The 24,694-nt window shown below is 43.5% G+C and overlaps 1 protein-coding gene across 1 annotated transcript in view; it reads left to right on the forward strand.

The window, feature by feature from the left end:
* The first annotated feature begins 5,774 nt into the window (after positions 1-5,774).
* Positions 5,775-24,694, forward strand: part of PTEN (phosphatase and tensin homolog) — a 50,181-nt gene continuing 31,261 nt past the window's right edge. The window contains exons 1-2 of the mRNA XM_069795935.1: positions 5,775-6,582; positions 22,506-22,590. Of these exons, the coding sequence (XP_069652036.1) occupies positions 6,504-6,582; positions 22,506-22,590 (164 nt within the window). The 5' untranslated portion in view covers positions 5,775-6,503. The remainder of the gene's footprint in view (positions 6,583-22,505; positions 22,591-24,694) is intronic.

The following is a 24,694-nucleotide window of genomic DNA, read 5'->3' on the forward strand; positions in this document are numbered from 1 at the left end:
TATAGACAAATCAGTATTTCCCTTTTCTGTGTGTCACAGCTCTTCCAAATAAAAGGTGTATTTAATCAGAAAATAAATGTATCAATGTCTAAATGCACCTATTGATCTACAGAAGGCCTTCCTTTTCTGCTCCCCCTCCAGTCTTTGACAATAAATAAATAAATTCTAATCTTCTAGAGAATTTTTTTCCCCCATCTATGTAGAATACATGAAGTTTCCCTTTGATGTTTTAAAAATAAACTAATCGGTGATACTGACAACTTTTGCTATTAATTTGAGGCTTATACTCATTCTTGCAATCACTCCTTTTGAACAGAAAAAGGATAATCAATCCTTTCACTGTCTGCGTTTCACACACTAGGAAAACACTATTGTGTTCCAGTTACCATTACTGTAGGAAAATATTTAGGACCCTTCTGTTTTTTCTCCCACTCTTAAAAAAGTGACATCTGGTTTGCTGCAATTAAGGAGAAATGCAAATGCACACACACAAGTAATAAAAGCTCGAAACGTACATTTTGTCACTGCTATTTGACAGCTGTGGTGGTAACCTTTGAAAGAAACCCTCTGCTGAAAAACACTTAAAAAAATTTTGAGCAATGCAATTTTTCAGAAGCCTGGGTCAAATTTTCAGAAGACCAGGGTCAGGTTGAAGCTTCTGGTTTATGTTGTGCAGAATGCGTACCTTGGATTGGGTCCTAATTTCTCAAAATATGAAAAGATTTTAATTTCTTGAACAAACATTTCTTAGAAGTGGTAAGAAACACCAAATTCATCCTGCTTTCCTAAATACAGAGTCTCAAAACCTTTATGTTGCCAAAGGCTTGACGTAGGACTTAACTCCTTCTAGAAGCTGATCCTACAGAGGTCTCCACGAAGTCTCCATCCCACTGGTACGGCTGGAGCTTTCCCCGTTTGCACAGACCTGGCCATGGCGAGGTGTTGCTTTGCCGTCGCTTGTGCTGTCCGTGCACCAGGTTGATCAGGAGCCGCAGGAGCCAGGAGACACAACCAGGCTACTGCTGACTGACTGTTCCTTTCCAGTGTTCATGTGAATCGGGCCTTAGTTTTCCATGCATATCTTCTAGTAAAAGTATCCACGTGAAAGAGGAAGGTACCAGAAATCATGGGTTTATACTTGGAAAAAAAAAAGGTCTTTGTGGCAGCTGCTGTCCGCAAGTGCTTGGCGTGCCTTGGCTACTTTGGATCAAGGAGTATACTGCCTACTTAAGGACAGATCTAGAAAGTGGTAACAGGAGTTAAAACTCATTTAGCATACTCGTTTATCAATTTTGGTTTTGCAGCTGTGGAAAAAGAGAACATTTGGGGGATTTTTTTTTTTTTTTTTGATTGATATTGAAAAATGAGATTGCAAATTCCCCCCCCCCCAATTGAAAAATTTCAAATCAAATGTATGGATGACTCGGTTGGACTCTAGGAGACTGTAGCTCTCAAATACAGGACTAGCAGGTCACTGAAAGGACCTAGTGTAGTTGGAAAACTCTTCAGAGAAGGTAAGATGAAAGCTGCAGGGCATATGTACTGTTTTGCTTTTGACTGCTGAGTACTTTGCTATGAAACATGTTACTTTTGGTGAACTTCATTCTCCATTCAGTGCAGGCTGACCCAAGCTTTGCCAGTGACATGAACAGGAGCAAGACGGGAAAGAAGTGGTATATTAAAATCAGAAGGGTCTATGGTGGTTGGAGGTAGGAAGGGGGTTTGCAAGACACAGGGAACAACAGAACACAAAGAAAGGGAATAGGGATGAAATGAGATAAATAGAAAGCAAGGCAAAGTGTATGGAAAGAACAAAATGAGAGATGGGAAAGTAAAGAACAAGCTGGAGGAAAGGGGATGCCTAGGAACAGCTTCATAACTGGGCAAAAGCATGTAGTGTTTTTTTCCCAGAAGACTCTTCCGAGCTTCACCAACTCACAGATCAAAGACTTCCTGAGTCAGAGAATGTGTTGTATTTTACAGCCATTTTTTTAATGAATTCGTCTACTCTCTCCTTAAAAACTTTGGGCACCTGTGGCACTTTGTAGCCAAGTCCCACAATTTAACTTCATGCCACAACACTACCTACCCCTCTTTATTGTTTTGAACCTGTCGCCAGCTAGTTTCATCTGGAACCCCTACATTTTATATTGAAGAAATGGCAAAGTGAACGGTCCCTGTCTAACCTCTTCCATACCTTAAGATTTTATAGACTTCTAGCTAACTTTTTTAAGTGGGCCCTCAACTGTGTGCAGAGTTGAAGATGGAGGCACAGCATGAATATTAACGGTGGCATAATTATGTTCTCTTTCCCTATCCTACCCATTGCTGGCATAGTCCCGCAGGTTGGATTGTGAGATTTCAGCAGTGGTTGTTGTTACAAAGATCATCGCTGCATGGTGTGATGAAAATCTGTCTCAGGCCTTGCTGGCACAATGGTCACAGATAGATATCTATTGCTCAGACTGCTTTTTAGCCTTGGTCTGACGTGGAATTGGGAATCTAGCAAAAGGATTTTCAATTAAGCTGTATCAACTTCCTAGTGTCATATACGTAGTCGGATATTAGAAAGAAAGGGCCAGTCTTGGGACTTGAGGACTTTCAGAAATGTTTTCAAAGATGGTCTTGATTTGCTAGCCGTATCTGTATTGGATAACCCATCTGCCCATCCATGTATGGAAAACCTCCCGGTTCAGGACCTAAAAGTAGGTTTCATGGCTTCATTTCACACATTTGAAGTTTGGGAAAGTAACAGTACGATCTCACTGCACACACACAAGTTGGTCCCAAAACAACTACGAGCTGCCAATGTGATCACGAAAACAAGGCCCTGAGAGGTCTTGGGAGCAAAGTTCCTAGCAGAGTTTGGAAGGGATTAATACCATTGTCCTTGCTGCTGGCAAGATACCCTTAGGACCACTGCATGCCATTCTAGTCACCTATATCAAAGAGAAATAAATAATAATGAAACTGGAGCAGAAAGTCACTGCTGAGACAAGGGAAGAGTGGAAAGTTAGGGGAGCTCAGCTGGCTTAGCGTAGTCAGACGTTGGCTAAGAAGGACATTTCTGCCTGTAAGCCCACAAAGGGTAAAAAGGATAAAGGCTATGGAGTAGAGGCTATTTAAGGCCAACGCTGGCACAAGAATAAATGGATGCAAACCAGTCACAAATATATTTAGCAGGAAAATCAGAAGAAGGTTCTGGGAACAGCTTCCCGGTGGGAATAATGGTGGCAAAAGATCTTAAGATGAAACTTGATACATTTATAAAAGGAATTATGTAATATAGCATTTGCAAAGGCTGAAGGCTGCAGCAACCCAGGAAATCCCTCCACCTTATGTTCTAGTTTATTTTGAGCCCTTAAAGGCAAAGCGTAGCATTTCACCCTCCCATTCCTCTTCCTGCTCCAGCCATCTGCAGCCGGACTTCAGCATCTCTCTTAAAGGCTGTTTAAAGATCGAGCAAGACACTGATTTTATTGAGCACTTTTGCATTCCTTTTTGCTGTTCCTCAGAAAGGAAAAGGAAAGTTTTGTGAAGTATTGCCTAATTTATATACACAAAAATAGATATTTAATAAATCTTCTCATACACACAGAGTACTACGTTTTACCTATTTTTTCCTACTTGCCAGACTTAACCAATTTCCCATAGCAGCCAACCAATACATAAGCAAGTGCTACTTTTCTCCAGGTTGCCCTGCTCAAACGTATCTGACAGCCATTCCCTGGGTAATGCAATTACTAAGCAAACCATGGAGAGATTTCCTGCTGGTGTTTCTGCAAGGGCCATCTTTACAGTGGTCTGATGGGTCTAGCAAGATACAAAGTCTCTTTGGCAAGGTGTCTTTCCCTGCCAGCCTCAAAAACATTTGAGGTGGACTTAGGAATTAAACCCAGGATCTGTTCTTTAGGGAGACACCTGCCTGGTTTATGTCATCTGCTTTTCATGGAGAGAAGGGAAAAAGGGGCGCATGGGTTCTCCTCTTCCCATCAGGCTGGTCCTTTCCATGGTGTCTCTTTTCTACTTGTATAGGAAGTGGTTTCATCGTCCTTTTGCTTCTGTCCCTTGCGGATTTTTTGAGATGTCCATCACCCCTTTGTAAAACAAACAACAGCCTTCTCGCTCCCTTTAAATAGGCTTCCTTTGAAGGTATGTTATTTTTGACCTCCGTGGCCTATCCCTCACATTACATACTGCCCAACAAGAGAACGACATGAAGGTAGTATTTTTGAGGAAGGCAGATTTACCAATTTATTTTGTCTGGTAACCCCGTTTCTTCGAATGTATTATCCGGCAAGCTCTCTCCTGATCCTTTAGCAGCTGGGGCAGATGCTGATCTCCAGCAGATTCCATTCCTGATGCTTTAAGAAGTCATACATTCCAAGCTGCCTTAAAATTTTGTTTTGTGTTACCTCAATAGGCTAGTATTTCACCTATCTGCACTCAAAAGGAAAAAAAACCACACAACCCTCCCACCCCCACCCCCAAACATGCCCTACCAAACTATGAGAAAGATGGAAACCGGTAACTGAGACTGCAGCCAGAGTTCATATTCAGCAGCTCAGGCTGCGATGGGCTACCTGATGGCCATTTTCCTGCAAATCATTAACACCGGCAATTCCCAAAGACTTACAGGAGTTTTCAGCATAAAGCATGAAGAACGTTGTACAATGGGAGTTATTTGCTGAAGCTTTAAAGGAATTTAAAGGCCGATTTGGAGATCTAGAGACAGCGCTTTCGATAATCGTGATCAATGGGGGAAGGAGCGGGACAGAAAACTCCACGAAAACGGGACGGCCACGACCGGTGAGGCAGCCCGGCGTGACCCAGGGGCCCACTTCCACGTCCCTACCCCCGCGCTCGGTTGCCGGTGGCCCCGGCAGGCACCGAGGGCAGCAGGTAGCGCCCCCCCCCCCCCCCGGGCCCCGGGCGGCTGCAGGGGGCAGTAGGTGCTCACGTACCGCGGCGGGCGAAGGGAGGGCAGCGGCTCCCAGCCAGCCCGGCTCACTCAGCTTTACGCTAAACCGCACAACGGTGGCGCCGGAGCGGAGGGGGGGGGAGCAGGATGAGGCCCCTGGAGATGGGCTGACACCCCCCGCCCCTTCCCCGCGGGGCTCGGGGCCGCACCGTGTCCTTTACGCACCCCCCCCCCCCCCCACCGGTTACATAAGCGCAGGGCCCCCTGCCAGGCCCGGGAACCTCACCGGGGGGCGGCCGCTGTGGCACCCACCCGCGCTACAGGGCGGCCTGGCTGGGGAACGGGGGGGGGGGTTGAAGAAAGCCCCGTCCTCTCGCCCGCCGCGGGCCCCGAGAGCCGGCAGGCCGCGGGAGCGCAAAGGGCAGGAACGGGCCCCGTTCCCGTTCCCCTCGGGGCTCGGGCGATGCGGACGGGCGGGCGGGCCGGCTCGGTGGTGGTGGCGGAGGGGCCCGGCTCCGCTCCGCTCCTCACCGCCCGGCCCGGCCCGGCCCGGCCACTTCCGCCCGCGGGGGGAGGGGCCGCCGCGAGCGCAGCGGGCCGCCCACGTGATCCGTCGCAGCACCACCGCTCGGCGCGGCGGCGTCTCTCCGCGCCGTCCGTATCCCTCCGCCCGCCGCCTCTTCCCCCCCCCCCGCCCCCCCCGCGGGGCGGCGGGAGCGAGGGGAGGGTTGCGGCGCAGCGAGAGGAGGGCGGGGTGGCGGGCGGGGGTGAGAGAGGCGGCGGGTGGGCGGGAGGGGCCGGCGGCTCGGCGGTTGGCGGGGGGACTACTTTCTCGGGGCGGCGGAGGCGGCGGAGGGGGCGGGGCAGCGCTGCCTCCCCTCTCGGAAGCTGCAGCCATGATGGGAGTCTAGCGCTGGCGCGGCGCTGCTGGGCGCGGAGCAGGCCGGGGGGGGATGAGCCAGGCCGCGCCGCCGGCCCGCACGCCCTGAGGAGCCGCCGCCGCTGCCGCCGCCGCCCCGCCGCCGCGGAGCGCGCACCCGCCCGCCCGCCCGCCCGGCGCCGCGGCCCCGCCGCGCGGCTCCGGGCCCGCCGCCGCTACCGCCGCCGCCGCCCCGGGCGGGGAGCGGAGCGGAGCGGGGCGGAGCGGGGCCGGGCCGGGGGGGTGCCCCGCGCCGCTGTCACCATTGCTGGGGCCCGGAGCGCCGGAGAGCTGTTCTCTCCGCCTCCGCCTCGCTCGCCTCAAAGACGGCGGCGGCGGCGGCACCCTCAGGGACTCGGCCCGGCTCCGGACCCTCTCTGCTCGGCCGCCGCCGCCGCTGCTCCCGCCCCGCTCGGCGCAGCGGCGGCAGGAGGAGGAGGAGGAGGGGGCAGCCGCCGCCGCCGCCGGGAGCCGCCGCCGTCGCCGCGGGGGGAGGTGGGCCCGCCTGGGGCTGAGCCGCCGGCGCAGCAGGCCCCGCGCCCGGGGCCGCCCGCCGGCCGCCGGCCCGCCGCCGCCGCCGCCTCCCGGCCCCGCGCCCCGCCGCCGCCTCCGCCGCCTCCCGGCCCCTGCGCGCTGTCCCGGAGCGGCCCCCGGCTGCCAGACATGACCGCCATCATCAAAGAGATCGTCAGCAGGAACAAAAGGCGATACCAAGAGGATGGCTTCGACCTGGACCTGACCTGTATCCTCCCGCCGGGGACGTGGCCCGGCACCGGGCGCCGCACGTACAGCTATTGCATCAGACCTGCGCGGCGGTTACCTAACGCGCTTCCCGGTGCCGCTCCGCCGGGAGGCCGGCGGCTGCCGCCGGGACTCGCCCGGGCCGCCGCGCCCTCCCCCGCCGCCGCCGCCGCCGCCGCCGCCTCGGCCTCCTTTTGTCCGGGCGGCCGCCGAGCCGGGGCCCGGCAGCCGGGCGGATTAACGGGAGCTCCGCGATGGCGAGGATTAACGTTAGCGCTCCTCGGCGATTGCAGCGGGCCTGCCTGCTGCCGCCCCCGGGTCGCCGAGGTGCTGTGTCCGTCCGTCCGTGTCCCCCAACCCCCAACCCGGCCCGGGAAGCCCCTGCCTGCTCCGGAGCAACGTGGGTCAGCCGCTTATCTCTGGCTGTGTTGATTTTTCGGCTCACATAGCAAATACGCCTGTCCTGCCGTGACTCACGTCCACAGCACTTTTTTTTTTTTTTTTCTTCTGATTTAGTAACTCGTCTTGAATAGCAAATATAATCACAGCAGGCCCATCGCTTTACCCGGGTTGCTTCAGTCTGCGCGGCAGGAGAGGCGAAGCCTGTGTCCGCTGCCTTGATTGTCATACAGTCAGTAAGGCAGAGCTTGTGCTCGGCTGCCGTACGATGCAGCAAGGGTCTTGGTGACAAGAGGTGGCAATCGCTTCTTCCCGATTAAAAGCCACCTCTTTTTTCCGAATGCGATGCGGGAACTGCGCTTAGGCGTAATCTTGGATACAGTAAACACGAGGATGTGTTACAGGCGGGAGCACGTTGGATCTCGGCAAGGAGGATTGTAATTCTGGAATATGGAATTAGTATGCAATTACGAATAAGGACTCAAACCATAGAGAAGCGTTGCTAGCGTATAGTTTTGGTGGCCTTTCGAACAGATGTGCTGTAGCAGCAGCAGGCAGATGTTTAGCTTCGAAAGCCTTGCAGAGTTAATGGTATATAGGGGCTGTGCTGTGGGCATGGTCTTTCTTGGTGGTGGTGAAAGATCATTACTGTGTTGGAGCGAGAACCTCACTTAAAAGTTGGAACTGCCCTAGGAAAAATGGATATTGACAGTAGTATTCAGAGCTAGACTTACCCCTATAGAGAGAGCGCTTTCTGTTCCGCAACAAGACCAGAGTGAAATTTATTGGGTTTTAGAGCAATTATGCTTGTGTCATAGCAAGTGCTACAAATAAATGCAGTTCTTGGGCAGGATCAAAACTGGTTACAGCTGTAATTACGCAGATCTTGCCCTGTTGCACTGAGCCTTGGCCTAAAATTTTGGTGGCTTTCAAATGGCCTGAAAGGTTCTTGACTTTAGCAGGTGGCTGCTGAGCTTTTAGTTGAAAACCAGCAGCTCTAGTACATAATTCCTGCATTCTGCTCGTGGCACTGATAAAATATAATTTTAGACTTGCATTTTTAAACGATTGTACTTGGTCATTTTGTTGGCCTACAACTAGGGCAGCTGTAATGCTGACATAGGCCAGCGCAGCGCTTACTGCTGACTTAATGACAGAAATCTGAGTTAGATTTTTTTATTCTCTGAGTGATGGGTTTGCTGGGAACTTTGGGGTAGTGAAAAGTGTTAAGTGGTGGCAAAACAATGAGGTTTTGGCTTTGCAGTTGGAGAGGTTGGTATTTTGGATATCTTTGCCCAGATGTGCCAGTGGTAGGGAGAGATTTTTTTTTGACCCAAACAGATCTTTTTTAGCTAGTCACCTGCTCCAGGCAGGAAAATTGGTGAATGTTGAACCTGGATTTTCCTGCTCAAGGTTGCTAATGATATGCCAATTGGAGTTTATTGCTTATTTTTTTACTTTTTTGTCTCATTAATTTTTCTCTTAGAATTTTGCATTAGAAGTAGGCCACTGAACACTGGGCTTAGGCTAGTTTTTCTAAAAGGAGTAGCTAGCTGCAGTTCTGTAATGAAATTTATGGAAAAGGTGGTTTTTTTCATGATTGCAAAAATATCTTTGGAAGAAGCTTATACTCATTTTTTTTTTCATAGCTGCACATTTCGAACAGGTAATTAATGAATGAAGACTGCTGCCTGTACAGTATAATAGCTTTGCTTGAAGGTTGACATTGCTGTAGAAGTGCAAGTTTAATTTTTTATCACTTTGTGCAGGCTTCTTGGAGTTGTTCTTTTTGCAGGGCTTTCATGGAATTGTTGCTCATCATACCTGGTAGCTGGAAAATGACCTATTTATTTCTTACACGCGAAGACAGAGGACTGAGCTGGGAGTTAGTTCTCCTGCCGTGCGATGTGAGATGAAGAAAGAGAAAACTCGAAACTTAAGCAAGCTGTTCGGGAAGGCATGTGGTGCATGGTAGCGGGACCAGGGTTTGAGTTCTCAAAGGTACTTCTCACCATGTGCTGGAGCTTAAAATTTCGAGAACGAAACAAGCTACCATCTGCATTTCTGCTGTTGGTTAGCTTTGCTTCCCTGCGCACCCATATCTGTAGGAGTGTCCTCAGTTACAGATTACTGGTTATTTCAGGGTAGCTGCTTCTGTCAAGCTAGAAGAGGAAGACTGATGTGAGTTGGATAGCTCAGTGGGAATAAAATGAACCTACAGTGAATCCAGGTGAGGTGCCTGATTTCCAGCCTATATTCTGTGGTCTGTCTTTTCTTCTACCCATCTTTGAGGGAGGGTTTGTGTCTCAGTGTCCCAGGTGGACAAAGACTTGCAGTCTTTATATTTTGGTTGTGGCTGATTTTCCCAAGGCACTGCAGGGAACACTTGAGTGCCAAAAGGCAGGCTGGGTTAGGTGCTGGGGTGTCAAAGTCCCCTTTGAGGACCTCTTTTTTTTTTTTTTTTTTTTTCTGTTGGGCTGTGTCAAATCTTTTTAAAACTGGCACTGATGTATGTGTGGTACGGTACATCATGCTTGGGACTCCCAGTTCCTGATGAGTTGGTTAAGAATTCTGCCTGTGTGGATAAGGTAGGGTTTTAGGAAAGGGAAATAGTGACTTCTCAAAATCAGTAGATTTACATACACAGAAAAGTCCTATGTGTTAATTATGAAACAAGTGTCTTTAAAAAACATACTGTCATTACTTATCTAATCAAATGTTCTTTTCTCTCTGAGCAGTCTTTTTATGCACCTCTTGGAAAAAAAAATTGAAATTAGAAGAGGAAAAAGTTTTGAAGGTGGAGACGTTAAATCAGCTTTTTGATACTTTATTTCAGATATTGTATTTATTCCTGATTTATTTGGGTTTCTATTTCATTTCTGTGATACTGGATACCTTTTGGTGCAAATGGGTGAGAAGGAAAGTTTGGATTAATGGCTGTCTTCTAAGATGGCTGCATTTCTTTATGATGCAATGACCAGTATATTTTCTGAGGCACTGTAGTCTTTGGTGTTTCTGAAATGGTGCGGCTTGGTTGTTGACCATTTTACTGCAGGGAACAGTGAAGAGAGAATGCTTGCACTCAAGTCTTCTACATTGCATTGATTGCCTGTGTCTTAAGAGATCCACGCGTAACTGAGTTTAGCAAGTGGCTTAACTATTTGAGACTAAAGTGGAAAAAAATCTTGTAACTGCTTCTTGTGCCCATTATAGCTTTGGTTAAACTTTGTCTCGTATTTCCAGGCCTTCTGTTATGCATGAAAATGGCCATCTAGCCTGGGCATAGGGTAGAGCATGCCTACCCTGATGCTTACTTGAAGCATGTGTAGTTTGTGACCTACATAGTCATATAAACTGCAGCAATATTCAGTAAAGATTAGATGTTGGGTGCAGTTTATTTACCCGTTTCACATGTAGTTTGTCTCATGCAATGAAAGGCAGAGAATGCTAAAATTGTGAGTGGAAGCTTCTTAGAATATCATACTGCTTTATGCTATTTGCAGTCCTAAAACTCTTTGCATTTTTAATGAAATTTTAAATTATGTGACTTCACTCAAAATGGCTCAGCTTCCAGGAAAAAAATGAATTAGTGGCATGAGGTACATACCGCACTTAAAAATACAGCCCGAGTTGGAAATGCCATTTGTTTAAAATATTTGGTTTCATTTTAAAATTGAAGTTTGTTAGATGTTTTGTAACAAGTTTTTCTTGCATGCAAGTGCAGTAAGTGTTTAGAAGAAACTAGGAGAAACTGACTGGCAATGCATTTTGTTGGTGGAAAAGTATTTCTTTGTTCCAGAGTAAACTATGTTAGCAGTGTTAAGAGCCTGACAGACTTCGTTTTGCTTCTGGAGCCTGGGACGATCTTGGGCTTTGGACAAGAAGATTAGGGCCAGTTTTGCTCTGAATTCATCTAAGAAGTCTGAATAGACAGCAGTAAAATGGTGCTGGCTGGGGACTTCACAGAGCTTGATTCAGTTACCTGCTTGCTGTAGGATGTATTTGATCCTGGGAAAATTGGTCTTTCTGCACTTAGCAAGGATAAAGGTTTTTGAATTGTCCAGATGGAGAAAGCAAGGTGGTGATAGATGCAAGTGTGTTCATGCATTTTCTCTTCTGGGGTTAGAGACATGCTGGATCACTTACTTTTCCACACAACCTAAAAAAAACCCCTTTGACATACTGCCATAGTACGTGCATATTTGTGGATAGCGTTGTTTGACAGCTGAAGCCTACGCACAAAATCCCCACCATTCAAGCAAGTGCTCCGTTGTGCAACCCTCGCGGCATCCATTCAGTGTAACCCCAGCTCTTTTGGCCCTGCTTTTTGACTGCAGTTGCTTGGAAAGAGACTTAAAAGATGCTTGACAAATTACAGCTCATCTCTTTGTGCTTGCTTAAATATAGTGCAGGCTTCCTAATGAACTACTTGATCTTGCATCATCAGAAATTTTTAATCAATGTGCAGTGTTGCTGGAGACTGTTTGCACAAGCTAAACATGAAGTTAAAAAATAACTGCCTGTGCACACTTTTAAATCGACAAAAGCTGCAAACTGATTCTTGGTTTCATGTCGCTCTGCTGTTGAAGTGATGGCTATGTGTTCCTTTCAAAGTGGGGAAAGAAAGGAGTACAGCTAATGTGGACACTTTATAAAATTTTCTTACGTGGTGACCTTTTGGAAAAAGCAAAACTGAAGCTAATCTTCATTGAAATCTCTTTGTAAGCTTGGTTAAGTGTGTGTAATTTTCAGAACATCCAAAGCTTTGCCACTAAACATTAAGAGGGTAATGCTGAATGAAGTGCAAGCTTTAGTAGGTCTGGTTTTGAGCGTTTATTTTTTAAGGAAAAATCCAAGTTCATCTTCATTATCTCTTATAATAAGACTGATGAGGTGTTGGCACTTGAGGCCCTTGAGAAATTATCTTTGTTGAGGCTGGGCAGTGACTTTGGTGAGGTTGGTTAGGTCAGTATTGAGGACTTCTGAAAATCCCACCTGTTCAGCTCTTCGTTTACCTCTCGGTGTAATTGGTTGGCCATGCATCAACACTGGGTCCAACTTGTGTCTTGAAGAAGGTTGATGAATTCTGAAAGTGCATCTTTCTAGGAACTTGTGCTAGTCAGGAAGGCCTTTCTGTCCTCAAGATAATTACATGTGACTTCCACTGACTTCATGACACGGTTATGGCATATTTAGGGAAAGGATATGGCCTTGAGTGTGGAGCTTATGCAACGCTTGAAACTGCTATTATTGCCGCAGTATAATACATGCGGAAAGATTAGTTGGCTCTTGATGGCTGCTAGACTGGTGATTAGCAGATTTCTTTGGGACAAAACTGAGGTTTTCCTGTGCTATCCAGTGCCACACTTAAAGCATCTCATTTAAGAACTCTTTTTATTACCAAAATGTTTTGAAGTACAGTGGCTGCTGGAGAGAAAGCTAATATTTGCTAAATGATGTACTAAAACGCTGTGTAGAGGAGTACAGAATTTTCTAAGTTTCTCTCAGAAGAGAGGTGACTATTTTCTGTTTTCTTTCTTGGAGAATGATTTGGACACCTAAATCCTCTTCGTTGTGGAAGCAATTGATATAATTTGTTCAGTAATAATGTGACGGAAAGATTGTGTTTTATTAACACATTATGTTGAAACCCCCTGTGTTAGAGAAGGTAAAGCCATGCCAAAATTAAACTTCAGAATCTAATAAATAAAATTTCAACTTTGTAGTTATAAAGTGTTTGTCTACCAAGTTGCTTTTGCCAGTTGTGAATCTCTGAATAGTTTCTTAAATGAAATTATATTTTTAATGGATTAATGTTGTTGCCACATTAATACTGCATAAGCTGACAAATTATACCCCTGGTACCTTAGCCTAGAGTCTTCCCTTACAACGTGTTTAAACAAGAAAATGGTTCTTGTATAATGATTTAAGGGACAACAGTTGTGTTCAGACAAACTGGGAGAAAAAGGAGGGAATAGGCAGTTGAGCTGTCAAATCCCTTAATTATGTTACAGACCAAAGTTGCTGTCATTAGTCATAGCTAACTCCCTTTTAAAGCCCACCTCCTTTCTAGTGCGAGTACCCAGCAAGTAATCTGGAACTTGGAGCTACATGTGATTTGTATTCATTTACTGTGCCTAGTGTAGGGTAGATATTGAAGATTAATTATTGCATAGCTTTTAGAGGGGGGTGAATGGGATATAGCCTGGAGTTGTGAGTAGTGATTGCTGGGTATTTCTGATGCCTCATCTTAAAACACTAGGGTAGTTGTAGGCTCCTTTGATTTGGCACTTCCGTGAAGGTTTTTGGGATTAAAGCTGTGCGCGTTTGTGCATTTGTGTGAGTTATTGGCATGGTGATTTCCGGACTGTAAGAAGGGAATTTATTTGAAAATATGGGAACATTCATAAGTGGCCTTGTAGAGCAGGATCTCTTCTGAAACACGAATGCTTTGTGGGTGGTTGACTCTACTTTGGGTTCAGAGATTGCTGTTGGTTTTTGAATGTGTCTTAGTCCCAGACTGATATTTCAGATGTAAACAAACCCTTGTTCCAGTTTCTAATTCAAGTTAGCATCATCTTTGCTCCTGTTGTCATCTGCCTCATTTACCATCTTGCCTATGAGGCCCTGAAAAAAAGAAAGTTTTGTAGAATGGAAGTAAATAATTGTGCAGTTAGGCCATGTATCATGCTGCATAAATCTAGGTTATCTTGATAACGATTTTTAGGCAACGTAGCTGAAGTAGTGGGCTCTGTGATTCAAATGGTAATTGACTGTGCAGCTAAAAATTTAAACTCAACTTGTCTGTGTTTGGGATGATGACTATTGCAAAAGCTGGCATTGTTCCCTTTAAAGATGAAGTCCCAGCTTCACAGCCCCAACATGCACCAGGGCATAAAAACTGCTTAATATCCAGTATTTTGTAGTGAAGAGCTTAAGAAATGTCTTTATAAACTTAGTTTTGCCTTTGTGGAGCTGTAGTATAATAGCTTATAATTGCATGATTAATTTTCTTAAGAAGCCTCTGCTTAATTCATTGCGTTGTCTGGATATATATCTGGCTAGAATTGAGGTAGTTGTGTATTTTCTATTCTTTAATTTCTTGTGTGGGTGAGTTGGAGAAGTAGTGTCCTTTTTTTGTACTAACACTTAGAGGAGGAAAACGCTGGATCTCATTAGAATGAAATTTGACATTATCTAGTCCGGGCTTGTTGTTGAGAAATGGTTTATTAGGATGGCCTGATGTCTTGTTTTGCTGCCTTTATCTTCTCTTGGATCACCAAGCCCCTACCCCCAAATTAAGGTTTGATAAATTCATACAAATCCTAGTTTTTGCAGCTTATAAAGTAGTAGTTTTATAAAGCTTTTTAGTGTGACATTTGTCCTCCAGCCTGATAGCTGTTTGAAATTCTCTTGTCTCTGAAAGTTTTGGATGTCCTTTCAGAATTGCAGAAAGTTGAGACTGAGCCATTTTTCACTTCCTGTCAGTAAATATCAAAGTAGTGACTCTATGTGCTGACTTCTTTTTAATGAATAAAATTCTTGTATTTTTCTGTGGGTGTTTGAGGTTAGGATATGCTTAAGTACACACTGGTGCTTCTTTAAAGGAGATCCTGCAAAGTGTGGTAGTGTGCTGAGAACACGTACCAGGGAGGTCCTGTACTCTGCCTTGAAAGCATTCATGTTGAATTTGGTTCGTGGGTTAAAATAGGTAAATTTGTCACTTCAGGGATCTCGGACTGAGATGTGACAGTCAAGCTTCTCATATACATTGCCTCCTACTGAGAAGATCCACTCGGTAGACGCATTACCTTGAGGACAGCTGCTCAGCCTTGCACGTACTCTTGGCCTCGGGCTGCTGTGTGTTGCTGCAGCTAGTTGGGATGCCAGGGTAGGCATGGTAAGATGGGATGTGGCTTCTAAAGCGTGAGCAGAAACAAAAAGCCTTTTTAATGGGACCTCTGCGTGTTTTCACATCTAGAAACTTTTTGGGATTGTAGGGTTTTGTTCAGTGTTGTAGACCTGGAATTGAAGTTGAGTAAGGAGTTGAGGCCCAATCTTTGACTCCTAAGCTGAAGAGTTCTTTCTATCAAATTTTATATGAATAATATAGTGTGCTGTTACATCATTTGTTATGCTCCTGTTTGGTCTTGGCTTTTTCTTAATGGGAAGGGTAGCTTTTTTGTGTGTCCTATAGTATCATCAGCTATTTTAGAGGGATTTGCAGCTCTTCAGACCAAGCTCATGTTTCCTTTACTGTCTGCATGCTTTCCTATCTTTATTTGTGATTCCAAACCATGTTGAAATGGAAGTTTAAGGCATCTTTTTCTCAGTATTTGTCAGAACAAGCTCTTCTATAGAGAAGATGTCATCTTCTTTCATGCTTCTCTGTTACCATTTTTTGTATTTATGCTATGAGGTTTATGAGGTTGATACCATGTTTTGCAAAAAAAAAAATGCTGCCTGCTTATTATGTAGATTACGTGTGGTTTTTTCCAATCTTCTTGACCCTATTAGCTGTTCAGCAAAGCCTCCATATGGCTCAGAGCTGCAGGACACATTTCATACACCTCACAGCTGAAGGGAGAGACTCTTGCTCTGGGAATACTTCCCAAGGGCAATATAATAAGCAGGTCCAACAGCCCCGCTATGGGATGGAAGTGAGTTGAGGATATAGCTGGTTCCAGAGACAACCTGGCAGTATCATCTTCAAGCATCTTCTGATATATTTCTTGGCACTGTGGGAATTTGAGTTCCTCTCCAGACCTGTTGTCAGCCCCATGACCTCATCTGGACAGGTTTGCCTCCTGGAAATGAAGGAGCTGCAGTTTTATTGTTCTTTGTCTAGGTTGCTGCATTTAAATTACAAGCTGAAAGATTAAAAAATAAAAAAAAAGGAAGGAAAAAAAAGGGTTGTAGTTGAAATATTGAGCATTAAGGGGTTAAATGCATTTCTTCTAAATCATAAAATGTTTCAGCCACATCTGAGTTGGTCTCTTTTCTTGTTCTTTAAGGCACAGATGGTAGAGTTGGCAAGTGCAGCTGGCTGGCTACAAGGAATCCTCCTTTGCTCTGAAGAACTTTCTTCCTGTTCATTTCCTCTATACTTCCTGATTATCCAGACTCATAGAAAAATAGTAAACTTATTTCGCGTTTCATGCTGGCTAATGAAAATGCCACCTATTTAAAAAAAACAACAAAAGGTATGCATGTGTATAGGCTAAACAGTATACATTCTAGGAAACTTTTCTAGATTTGGCTGGGTATATTTTCCTATGTCTTTTTTTTTAGGGATGCTGTCAAGAAAATGGCACTAATAAGAGCTTGGCCATTTGTCAGGACTCTTAAATCTGTTTGAGGATGGAGTGTGGACACTTCTCGTAACACTCCCCCTGTAGCTTCAGGCTGTCAAGCTGTTGAACAGCAAGAAGAGTTCTTTTTTTCTTGCTGTTGCTGTATGGTTTTGTTTAAGCTGGAGTTAAAGGGCTTGAGGTTAGCACGCTAACATTTCATAGCTAGTAGGGCCAGATGCGCTGCTAGACCACGTTACATGGTTACTGAAGTCAAGAGTTCCTGAAAATTGCAGACAAATTGAGACAACAAAGCAACTTTCGGAGACTTCAAAGTCACGTTGTTTCTCTGCTCTTCAGTGTCACTATCGAATGGGACTTAGCAGTTGACAGCTTGGCCACCCAATACTAGAGGCTGGTTTCCTTTGCACTGCAGCTCTCCGCAGCCGGGAGGGTGATGGGTGACGCATAGTGGAGCAAAACTGACAGCAGCTTGCGCGCGAATGAGGAGTGGGCTGTTTAGGAGCGGATTAAAGCAAGTACATGCCTTGCTTGCCTGAACTGGAAGTGAAAATTTGCATTCCTGGCAGTTGTGAAGCTTTTTTTCAGGCAACAGAGTCACCAATTTAAATCTGTTCTTTAAGTAAGATTCATATTTGGAAGCTGGAAACTGCGGGTCGGGAAAAATGGACTGTTGTCCTTTTGTTTGAAGGTGTCAGGTTCAGGATTTGCAGTAAGTTTTTTAGCTCCAAAGCATGACTTGAACAGTGGCCATCATTCACAGCTTCAGGCACACTCAGCTTGTTTTAAATTTCCTTTTTAAAGAAAGATGAAGTCTAATGCCTGGTAGGTCTTCCTGAAGCCTTTGATTGTAAAGGTCTAATAGTTTTAAAGTTGTTTTTTATTTGCATTTTGATTTAAAATCTGTTGTCAGTGTTGGGTTTAAAAAGTAAAGCTATATGTAAATTCTTAAGCACTGCATGCTCTAGCATGCTTATAAAATAGGAAGATTAGGTCATTTGCTTTCTGTTTTTCAGTTATAGCTGCCTTCATGAGCAGAGCGAGGATAAGGGATTAAATACTTTGTTTGAAACAGGACTTCATAAATTACTTAGAAATTCTAGTGACTCACGTTCTAGATATTAATTGAGAATGTTGATCATTGCAAGAAAGACTAAGCTGTATATTTTTGCAACTTTCTTGTGGCTGTTTAAGAACTTAAGAATTGGTAAATATTTCGGTATGCTTTTTTGGCCACCTTCCATTATTAGGAAAAAAGCTGAATTTGTGAGCAGAATCAGTTATAGGACCAACATGAGTAATTTGTGTTTATATCTATATGTATGTAAAATTTAAAGTGTATACTGCATATTCTTTAATTTGATCTTGGCATAATGTAAATATATAGACAGCTATTTTTGAAAATGATTATAACTGCTGATTTGCATAATGGTACAGGATTTTTCTCATAGCAACTGGAAGGACTGTCGTCTTTAGCATGTGGGAATGATTTCAGGCTTTAAGAACAGTGTTTTGTTAAATCTATGAACAGCATTAGAGCAGAGGTGTTTCTGAAGTGGCGTATGGATTATTTGCTTTGGTATGTCTTCAGTACAGACAAAGCATCGCTTTTTCATTGTGGCATTTGGTAACTTAGCAAATGATTGGTTGCTTTCATTTTAAGGTTCCTTGGGTATAGAGTAGTGTTGTCTTTGTTCATTTGAAAGCTGAAGTTTGGTAGTTAGTAAGAAGTATGAATTTGAGTAGAGGATGGCATTTTAGTGTTTTGCTGCTGTGTATCATGAGTGTCTTGTATTTTTTTTTTATTGTAATTGCTAACTAAAATCCCAGCATCCATGTTTACAGGATTGAGAAAGGAATGAGTGCTTTAAAAATTGTTGAAACCATTTCTGAGAATGGGTTTCTTAGGGAAGAGCTACCTCGGCAAAACGTGGCAGGGTTTATTTTATGTTTTTTAGAAAGCCCATTTCAAATTTTGGTAGTTATGACAGTTTGGTTAACTTTGTTTTACCTGCGTTGTAGAACTGCCTCAATAAATGGCTGAGGCTTTTTCCATTTTCATTTGCCTGTCTAAAAAAAAAAAAAAAAAAAGCTTGGAATTGATAATGAACTTGTTGCATGTTTTAAGTCATCAGTTCTTCCAGATTTCTAAAATTATCAGTATCATTACCAATTTCATGATGACTCAGAATTCTTGCTTTGAATGTAAGCCCAGCTTCCAAGCTCCTTTGTAAGAAATCTTGTCTTGGTAGCAAATATCTTAATTTCAGCTTTGGAAATCAATGTTAAATTAACTGAGGTGTGAAAAGCGGTGTCTCTGAACTGTTGAGCACGGCTGGTGATAAAAGAAGTTGCTGAAGATGATGCTCAGTGGGCAGTTGCTCCCTTAACTGGCTTGGCTCCGTACCCTTCCATGCAGTGATCACAGGCTGTCCCTGAGGAGGACTGTTTCGTTCCCCAGCATCAGGGAAAAAGCAAGCTAGTACCAATGCTGTAACAACCATCCCCTTCACTTGCTGCAGATCTTGGGACATCTTTTTGCAGGAGAGGAAAGGGTGAAAGAGCTTGGTTTTCATGGCAGCTTTTTCAATTAAGTGATGAAGCTGCTATTTCTGCTCAGAGATTTAGATCATCTGTACAAACAGCAACAGCACTTCCACTCTGTTCTTCCATCTTGCGTTGCTCCTTAAAGCAAAAGGCGTTCTTCAGTTGCTTGAACCAACAAAAGAGTTTCAAAGCAACGTGCTTCTTCAGCATGCTTGTCAGGAGCCTACATGAAAAAGACATAAATAATCTTCACCAGCAATATGAATGCATTTGTCATAGTTGTTGCTTGCTTTTGTTTGGAGCAGGTGAAGCCTGCAGCCTCACACGGGTGCTGTGGAAGGGTGTCCTTTGCTTGCTGGGGCTGGTGTCCTTTAACACCAGATCTGTTGCAGACAGGAGAGTGAGTCAGCAGTGGCGTGTGAATTGCATTCCAGTCTAATACTCTGAGATAATAAGTAAGGTACTTCAGGACGATTATATTTAGGTGGGGGAGAAATTGGCTTGTCTGTTTAAAACAACAATCATGTTTTTCTGAAAACAGCCCCCCCCCCCCCCCCCGCTTACTGTTGAATATGTTTTTCAGCAACACTTCAGTTTTTGTGCTATCAGGATGCAAAACCCCAGAGCATACAACACTTCTATTAAATCAGCATCAGTAAATTGATTCATACCCCTTGCCCCCCCCCCCCCCGCCCTTTGAAGTCTTTTTCCATTTTCTTTACTTACTGGCATATTGTGGAACACCTTTTGCAATACCAGCTCTGGGTTTAAAAATGCACCTATAATGATGCACAGGTTAAGCTTAAGCATTCAATTCTGCTGGTTTGCTCCTATTTAAAAGAAGAAATGCATGCGAGCTGTGCACGTACTGCTCGTGCATCGCCCTTGAGGAGCAAGGGAGGGGAGAGCAGTCACATGAGATGCGGGAGCCAAAAGGGGATCGCACTTTCCAAAAGTGTGAGACCGCCCCGATTATTTTGGAAATTTTTATCTCTCTCTGCCTGCGTGTTTTGAGGCTTTGGTGTTTGGACAAGTCTGTGAGCCTGCAAACTGGAAACGCTGCTGTTAAGATGTTCTGTTCCCTTCACTTGGGGTGTCTGTCTGCTTCGCTTCCATCTTGCACCAGCTGGGAATCCTGGAAAGTATCTTGTTTCTTAGCCTCTCGGAGAGGAAAAGCCAACAGCAGAAGAAAAGCATCTGAACATAAACTGCAGGCTGAAACGTGTGAAAAAGATGTGTAGTAAAGCTCACGATTGCAAATAGAAATTTGCAAAGTTACATGGCAATTTGGTGAAGTTTGGGCATCTGTCTCACGGGTGATACTGTAGTTGAAACTGAGTTTTATTTTGATGTGGTATGTCAGAATGAATTTATTTTACCCCTGTTGCTAACATGAATGCTTGTCTTCTATGGAGAAGTGCTGTGGAAAGCAGGCTAATATACTGGATTATTTGGCTATGGTAATTCATATAGCCCTGCTGCTCAGAGCAGGACACAAAAGGATGTGCTTTTGAGTATAAATGCTAGAACTGGCAGTAGGTAGAAATCAGGTTAAAATCAGGAACAAGGATGGAGTGATGGATTGTGCTAGATGAAAGGAAATTCACTGTTAACAGGCATACAGCAGGTGCACATGATTTATAACCAGTTTCTTTTGCTTATAACAAGTAGTAACTGATAAAATAGTAAATACATTGCTAATTATATAGTGCCTTTTGTTAGTTTAACAAAGAGGTGTGGACTGCTTGTGGAGTAAAATACATTGAGTGAAGTTCAAAGTTTAAGATTTATGTGATTTGATAGTATCTGAAGTTATGACAAGCTCTGAAAGTTAGGCAACTTTTTTTTTTCAAGATAAGCTTTTTTTAGGGTTTGTGCAAGTGCAGAATAAATTGGAAACCAGACACGAACTCCTTTCAGTGTCTGTATTTAAGGCAGCTATAGATATTTGTTTGGATTTCTCAAAAGCTTTCATATTTTTCTCATTGTCTGCATAAATCATCTTTTGGATAGTCCAAGCAAACCAATGTCTATTAATACTTGGATTTAAACATAGTAAATGCTAATTCTTTTTTTGAGAGTAGAAAACATTATTTCCGTGTATTCAGTTCTTCATGTTTTTCTTAAGTCTTCTAGTTAACTGTGTAAATGTGGAACTTTGTTCTGGTTTCCTATGAGTACTAGGCTTGTGGGAATCCTGCAAGGATGGAGTAAAGTAGTTTGTATCCTACTTCAGGTTTTTCTTTGTGTACGAGTAACTGGAATATTAATATCTTGGAAGCTGCTACAATGTCTTCCATTCTGATGATTACTCTTTGGAGCTTTGTTATATTTTAACCATAAAAATAAAAGTGATTCTTACAATTGTGGAATAATTTAGGTTGAAAGGGACCTCTGGAAACCACCTGTTTCAGCCCCCTTGTTTAAAGCAGGACCCACTTCAACCATACCATGCTTTGTTCTTATTCCTTCTAAAATTAGTTTGAGGGGGAGTATGGTAATGTGGTAGGGTATGGTCTGTTTTCGAGCTGCTAGTTTCATTTCTGTTTTGCTTTTCAATGAAGCTTCTTCACTACATTATAATTTCTAATAATGTTTAAACCTTGGGAGTACTTTCTTTTCTTGAGTTCTGTTTAAAAATAAAAATAATCCGTATATCATTACACCACCAGGAAAATAAATACCAGTAATTTTCTAGCAATTTGTTGTGAATTTTTTACATCGGCTCTAGATGTAAACTTACAATATTCCTATTTGGCCTTTTTCCTTAGTGCTAATTTGTTTTTGCTAAGAGGTATTTTTCGTAAGTTCTTTATCTCAGGTTGCTTTTGGCAAGTGAATTACAGGTAGTTCAGAATAAGAAACTAGAATATTTTTCCAGAAGTAGGGAATTGGGTTTTTTAATAAACAAGATACATAATCTTTTTCAGATCTGTATGTTCCCATCTATTACAATATCTTACATTTAGGCATTCGGAGCTACCTTAGCAGCTGCTATAGTGGTCTGTTATGTAGAAATCATGGGAAGTGATAAAAATGTTAGTGTTTCTGTAGCCTTGCCAGGGCTTACATGCCTGAAATGCACTTTTTTGTTTGTTCTGCTGTTTTGCATAGTATACCTATTTTGGCATCGCTGGGGACTTGGACATGGGTTTTAATTTGGAACATCTTGCAATTTAGTCACACAAGACTATTTTAATAGTTTCCCATTGAATTTAATATGCCACTCAAACTGTAGAGAAAGACCAGTACGTAGCATCTATGTGATACTAGGGAGATGATGTACAATAGAAGTGGATTACTTGACTCTGCTTTTCTAGTGGATTGCCTTCCTAATGGATGTTAACCATCAGCTGTCCAACAGCATAGACTTCTAATAAGTTACCTGTTTGACATGTAAGAAAATTTCTGTTATAGTGGCTGTGGTCCAAGTACTGTGTTTTCAAAAGTTTCTCTCCGGATCCCCCCCCCCCCCAATCTTTTTCTCAGGTCTTTTTGGAAACGATCCCTTATTACTGCATATATAAAGCTGAATTGTTAGCATATGGGAGTTGGTTGGAGTTGTTGCTCTGACTTTGACAGAGTTAAACATTTGATTAATGTCCATTTAATGCTATTGTAGAAACTTCACATCCTTTACAAATGTTTCCATAACTTGCATATTCAGATATTTATCCAAACATAATTGCTATGGGTTTTCCTGCGGAGAGGCTTGAAGGAGTATACCGGAACAACATTGATGATGTAGTAAGGTAAGGCTTTATTTTTCTTTTCCTTAACTTATTCTTGTAAATCTTAAGTATCCTTTTCTGCACTCATTTATGTTCTGCTAAGGAAAGGATGCGTCTTCTGACTCATAGAATTCAAGATGCAAGATTTTGCATCTTGTGGATGTTGCCGTATTAGCTTTTCTGAAAAATGTTGGAAACAACAAAAATGATATTTTCGGGAATTTTAGACCAGACTGCTGTTCTGGGTTGATCTCAAATGCATGTATTCTGCTTTATAGTGTGAAAAATTGACTTCAGTAAATTGCGTTGGAGTAAAAGGAGGTTCTTTGCTTTTAGAAAGATGTCAGTCCATGCCTGTATTTGCAGTGCTGAGAGTTTCCTCAGCTGATGGCATTTCAGAATATGTTTGCCCATATCCTTTCTTCAATCAATAAATGAAGTGCTTGATAAGTTAATTTTGATTTAAAGTAGTAAATCAAAAGGCTTTTACATCTGGCTGTGTTCAATAATTGCAGATGAGGAGAAAAATCAGCTAAAATTCATTATTGCTGGTGATGCTTTATAGCACATTTTGTAAAAAAACCTACAGGTTGTCGTTTTTAACATCAAATAAAGTTATCTCCTCTGAACTGCTGGACACAACTGGGGGAGGTGTACTTGGTGTTTCAGGAGCATCGTTGTAATTTGCTTAGTCAACACCCTGCCTGGAGAATGTAGTGTGAGAGGTTGCATTAAAAACTGAATATTTGGCAGAAGCTGCCAAATGTTAGTGTTTTTAGGATCCTGAGTTCTTATTTTTTAAGTCATGCATGGTGCTTTTGAGATCTTGGGCATCTGAGGTCAGAAGTTCAGTAGCTCTCCAAGAGACTTGATGTTCGGGGATGGGGCTATAATGCAGTAAGGGGCATGGTTATGCAGTGAAGTTAGAAGTAGGTGTATCTGGACAAGAAGGTGCTGCTCCCAGGCTAGAGATGCCACAGAAGTTTCTCATAATCACTGGCAGGCAGAATTAGCGCTGCTTGAATGTCACTGGTAATTGTTTGCACCCAGGTTTGTACAGAAGTGAGTTGAGACAGCTCCTCAGTTCCCACACTGGGAGGAATTGTAACCCTCAACTGAGAATCAGTCGTCTGGAGGTAGCGACTTCCCTGCGCAGCTGTGCTTAGCTTCAGATGAGTTCAAGGGGGTTTTGTTTTTGCATATTTAACCATTGTGACGAAGCTCACTATCCACAAATAGTACTGAAAATGTCAGAGGCTGGATTTGACCAGGCTTGCTGAAGCGACCTTGTTCTGTCACGTGGTAGTGAGAAATCGCTTTTCCAGAGCTGGTCCTATCAGTGAGGTTCAGCATACCAATCTGTAAATACTCTTGCAGAGTGTGTATGCCTCTGCTACAATTAACAGAGGCGTGAAGTTGTGTTTTCTAATCGTATCATTGCACACAGCTTGCACACGAGAAAAAGCTTTTGCTGTCCTTTTGGGACAGTTACGGGCTCCCCCACAAATTCAAATCTTTCTTTACCAGCAGTCAGAGCCACCTTTTCATTAAGTTGATGTGGGCATTGCGTCTGCTACGTGAAATATGTGGTCCCTAATGGACTCCACCTTTGGAAATTGTAGTAGGGGGCAAAGTCTGGACTTGGAATAAATGACATGGGAATAATCCAAATCAATAGTAATAGGCAGTACTCTTTGAAGGCCCTCTTCCATTCACAGCATTGATTTTAGTTGCTCCTGTATGAAGGAAAATATATTTTATTGGTTAAGTATGTAGATATGTGTAAATTAGACTTTTGAAGGGGAATGACTATATAACTATTAAGTTGTCCATAAACACTGTGATCAAAAGGAGTAGTGATCACCTAAAAGCATAATCAACCAAATTAGGATATGGAGAGATGCAGATAAACTGGCTGTAGGGAACTGGATGCTAAAGTAGCATTATATTTGTTGCCCCCTATTTTTAAACGAGAATAATGCACAAAATGTGATCATGCACCATTCTGCATGTTGCAATCAGCAGGTCCTCATCCGCTCCTGTCGTCTTTTTATTGTGGAATTTTTTTTCAAGAGCCTTTTATGGAGAAATTCAATGCGTTTGAGCTCTGGAGCAATTGGTATTG

This window comes from Haliaeetus albicilla, chromosome 11, assembly GCF_947461875.1.
Source record: "Haliaeetus albicilla chromosome 11, bHalAlb1.1, whole genome shotgun sequence".
Taxonomy (NCBI): Eukaryota; Metazoa; Chordata; class Aves; order Accipitriformes; family Accipitridae; genus Haliaeetus; species Haliaeetus albicilla.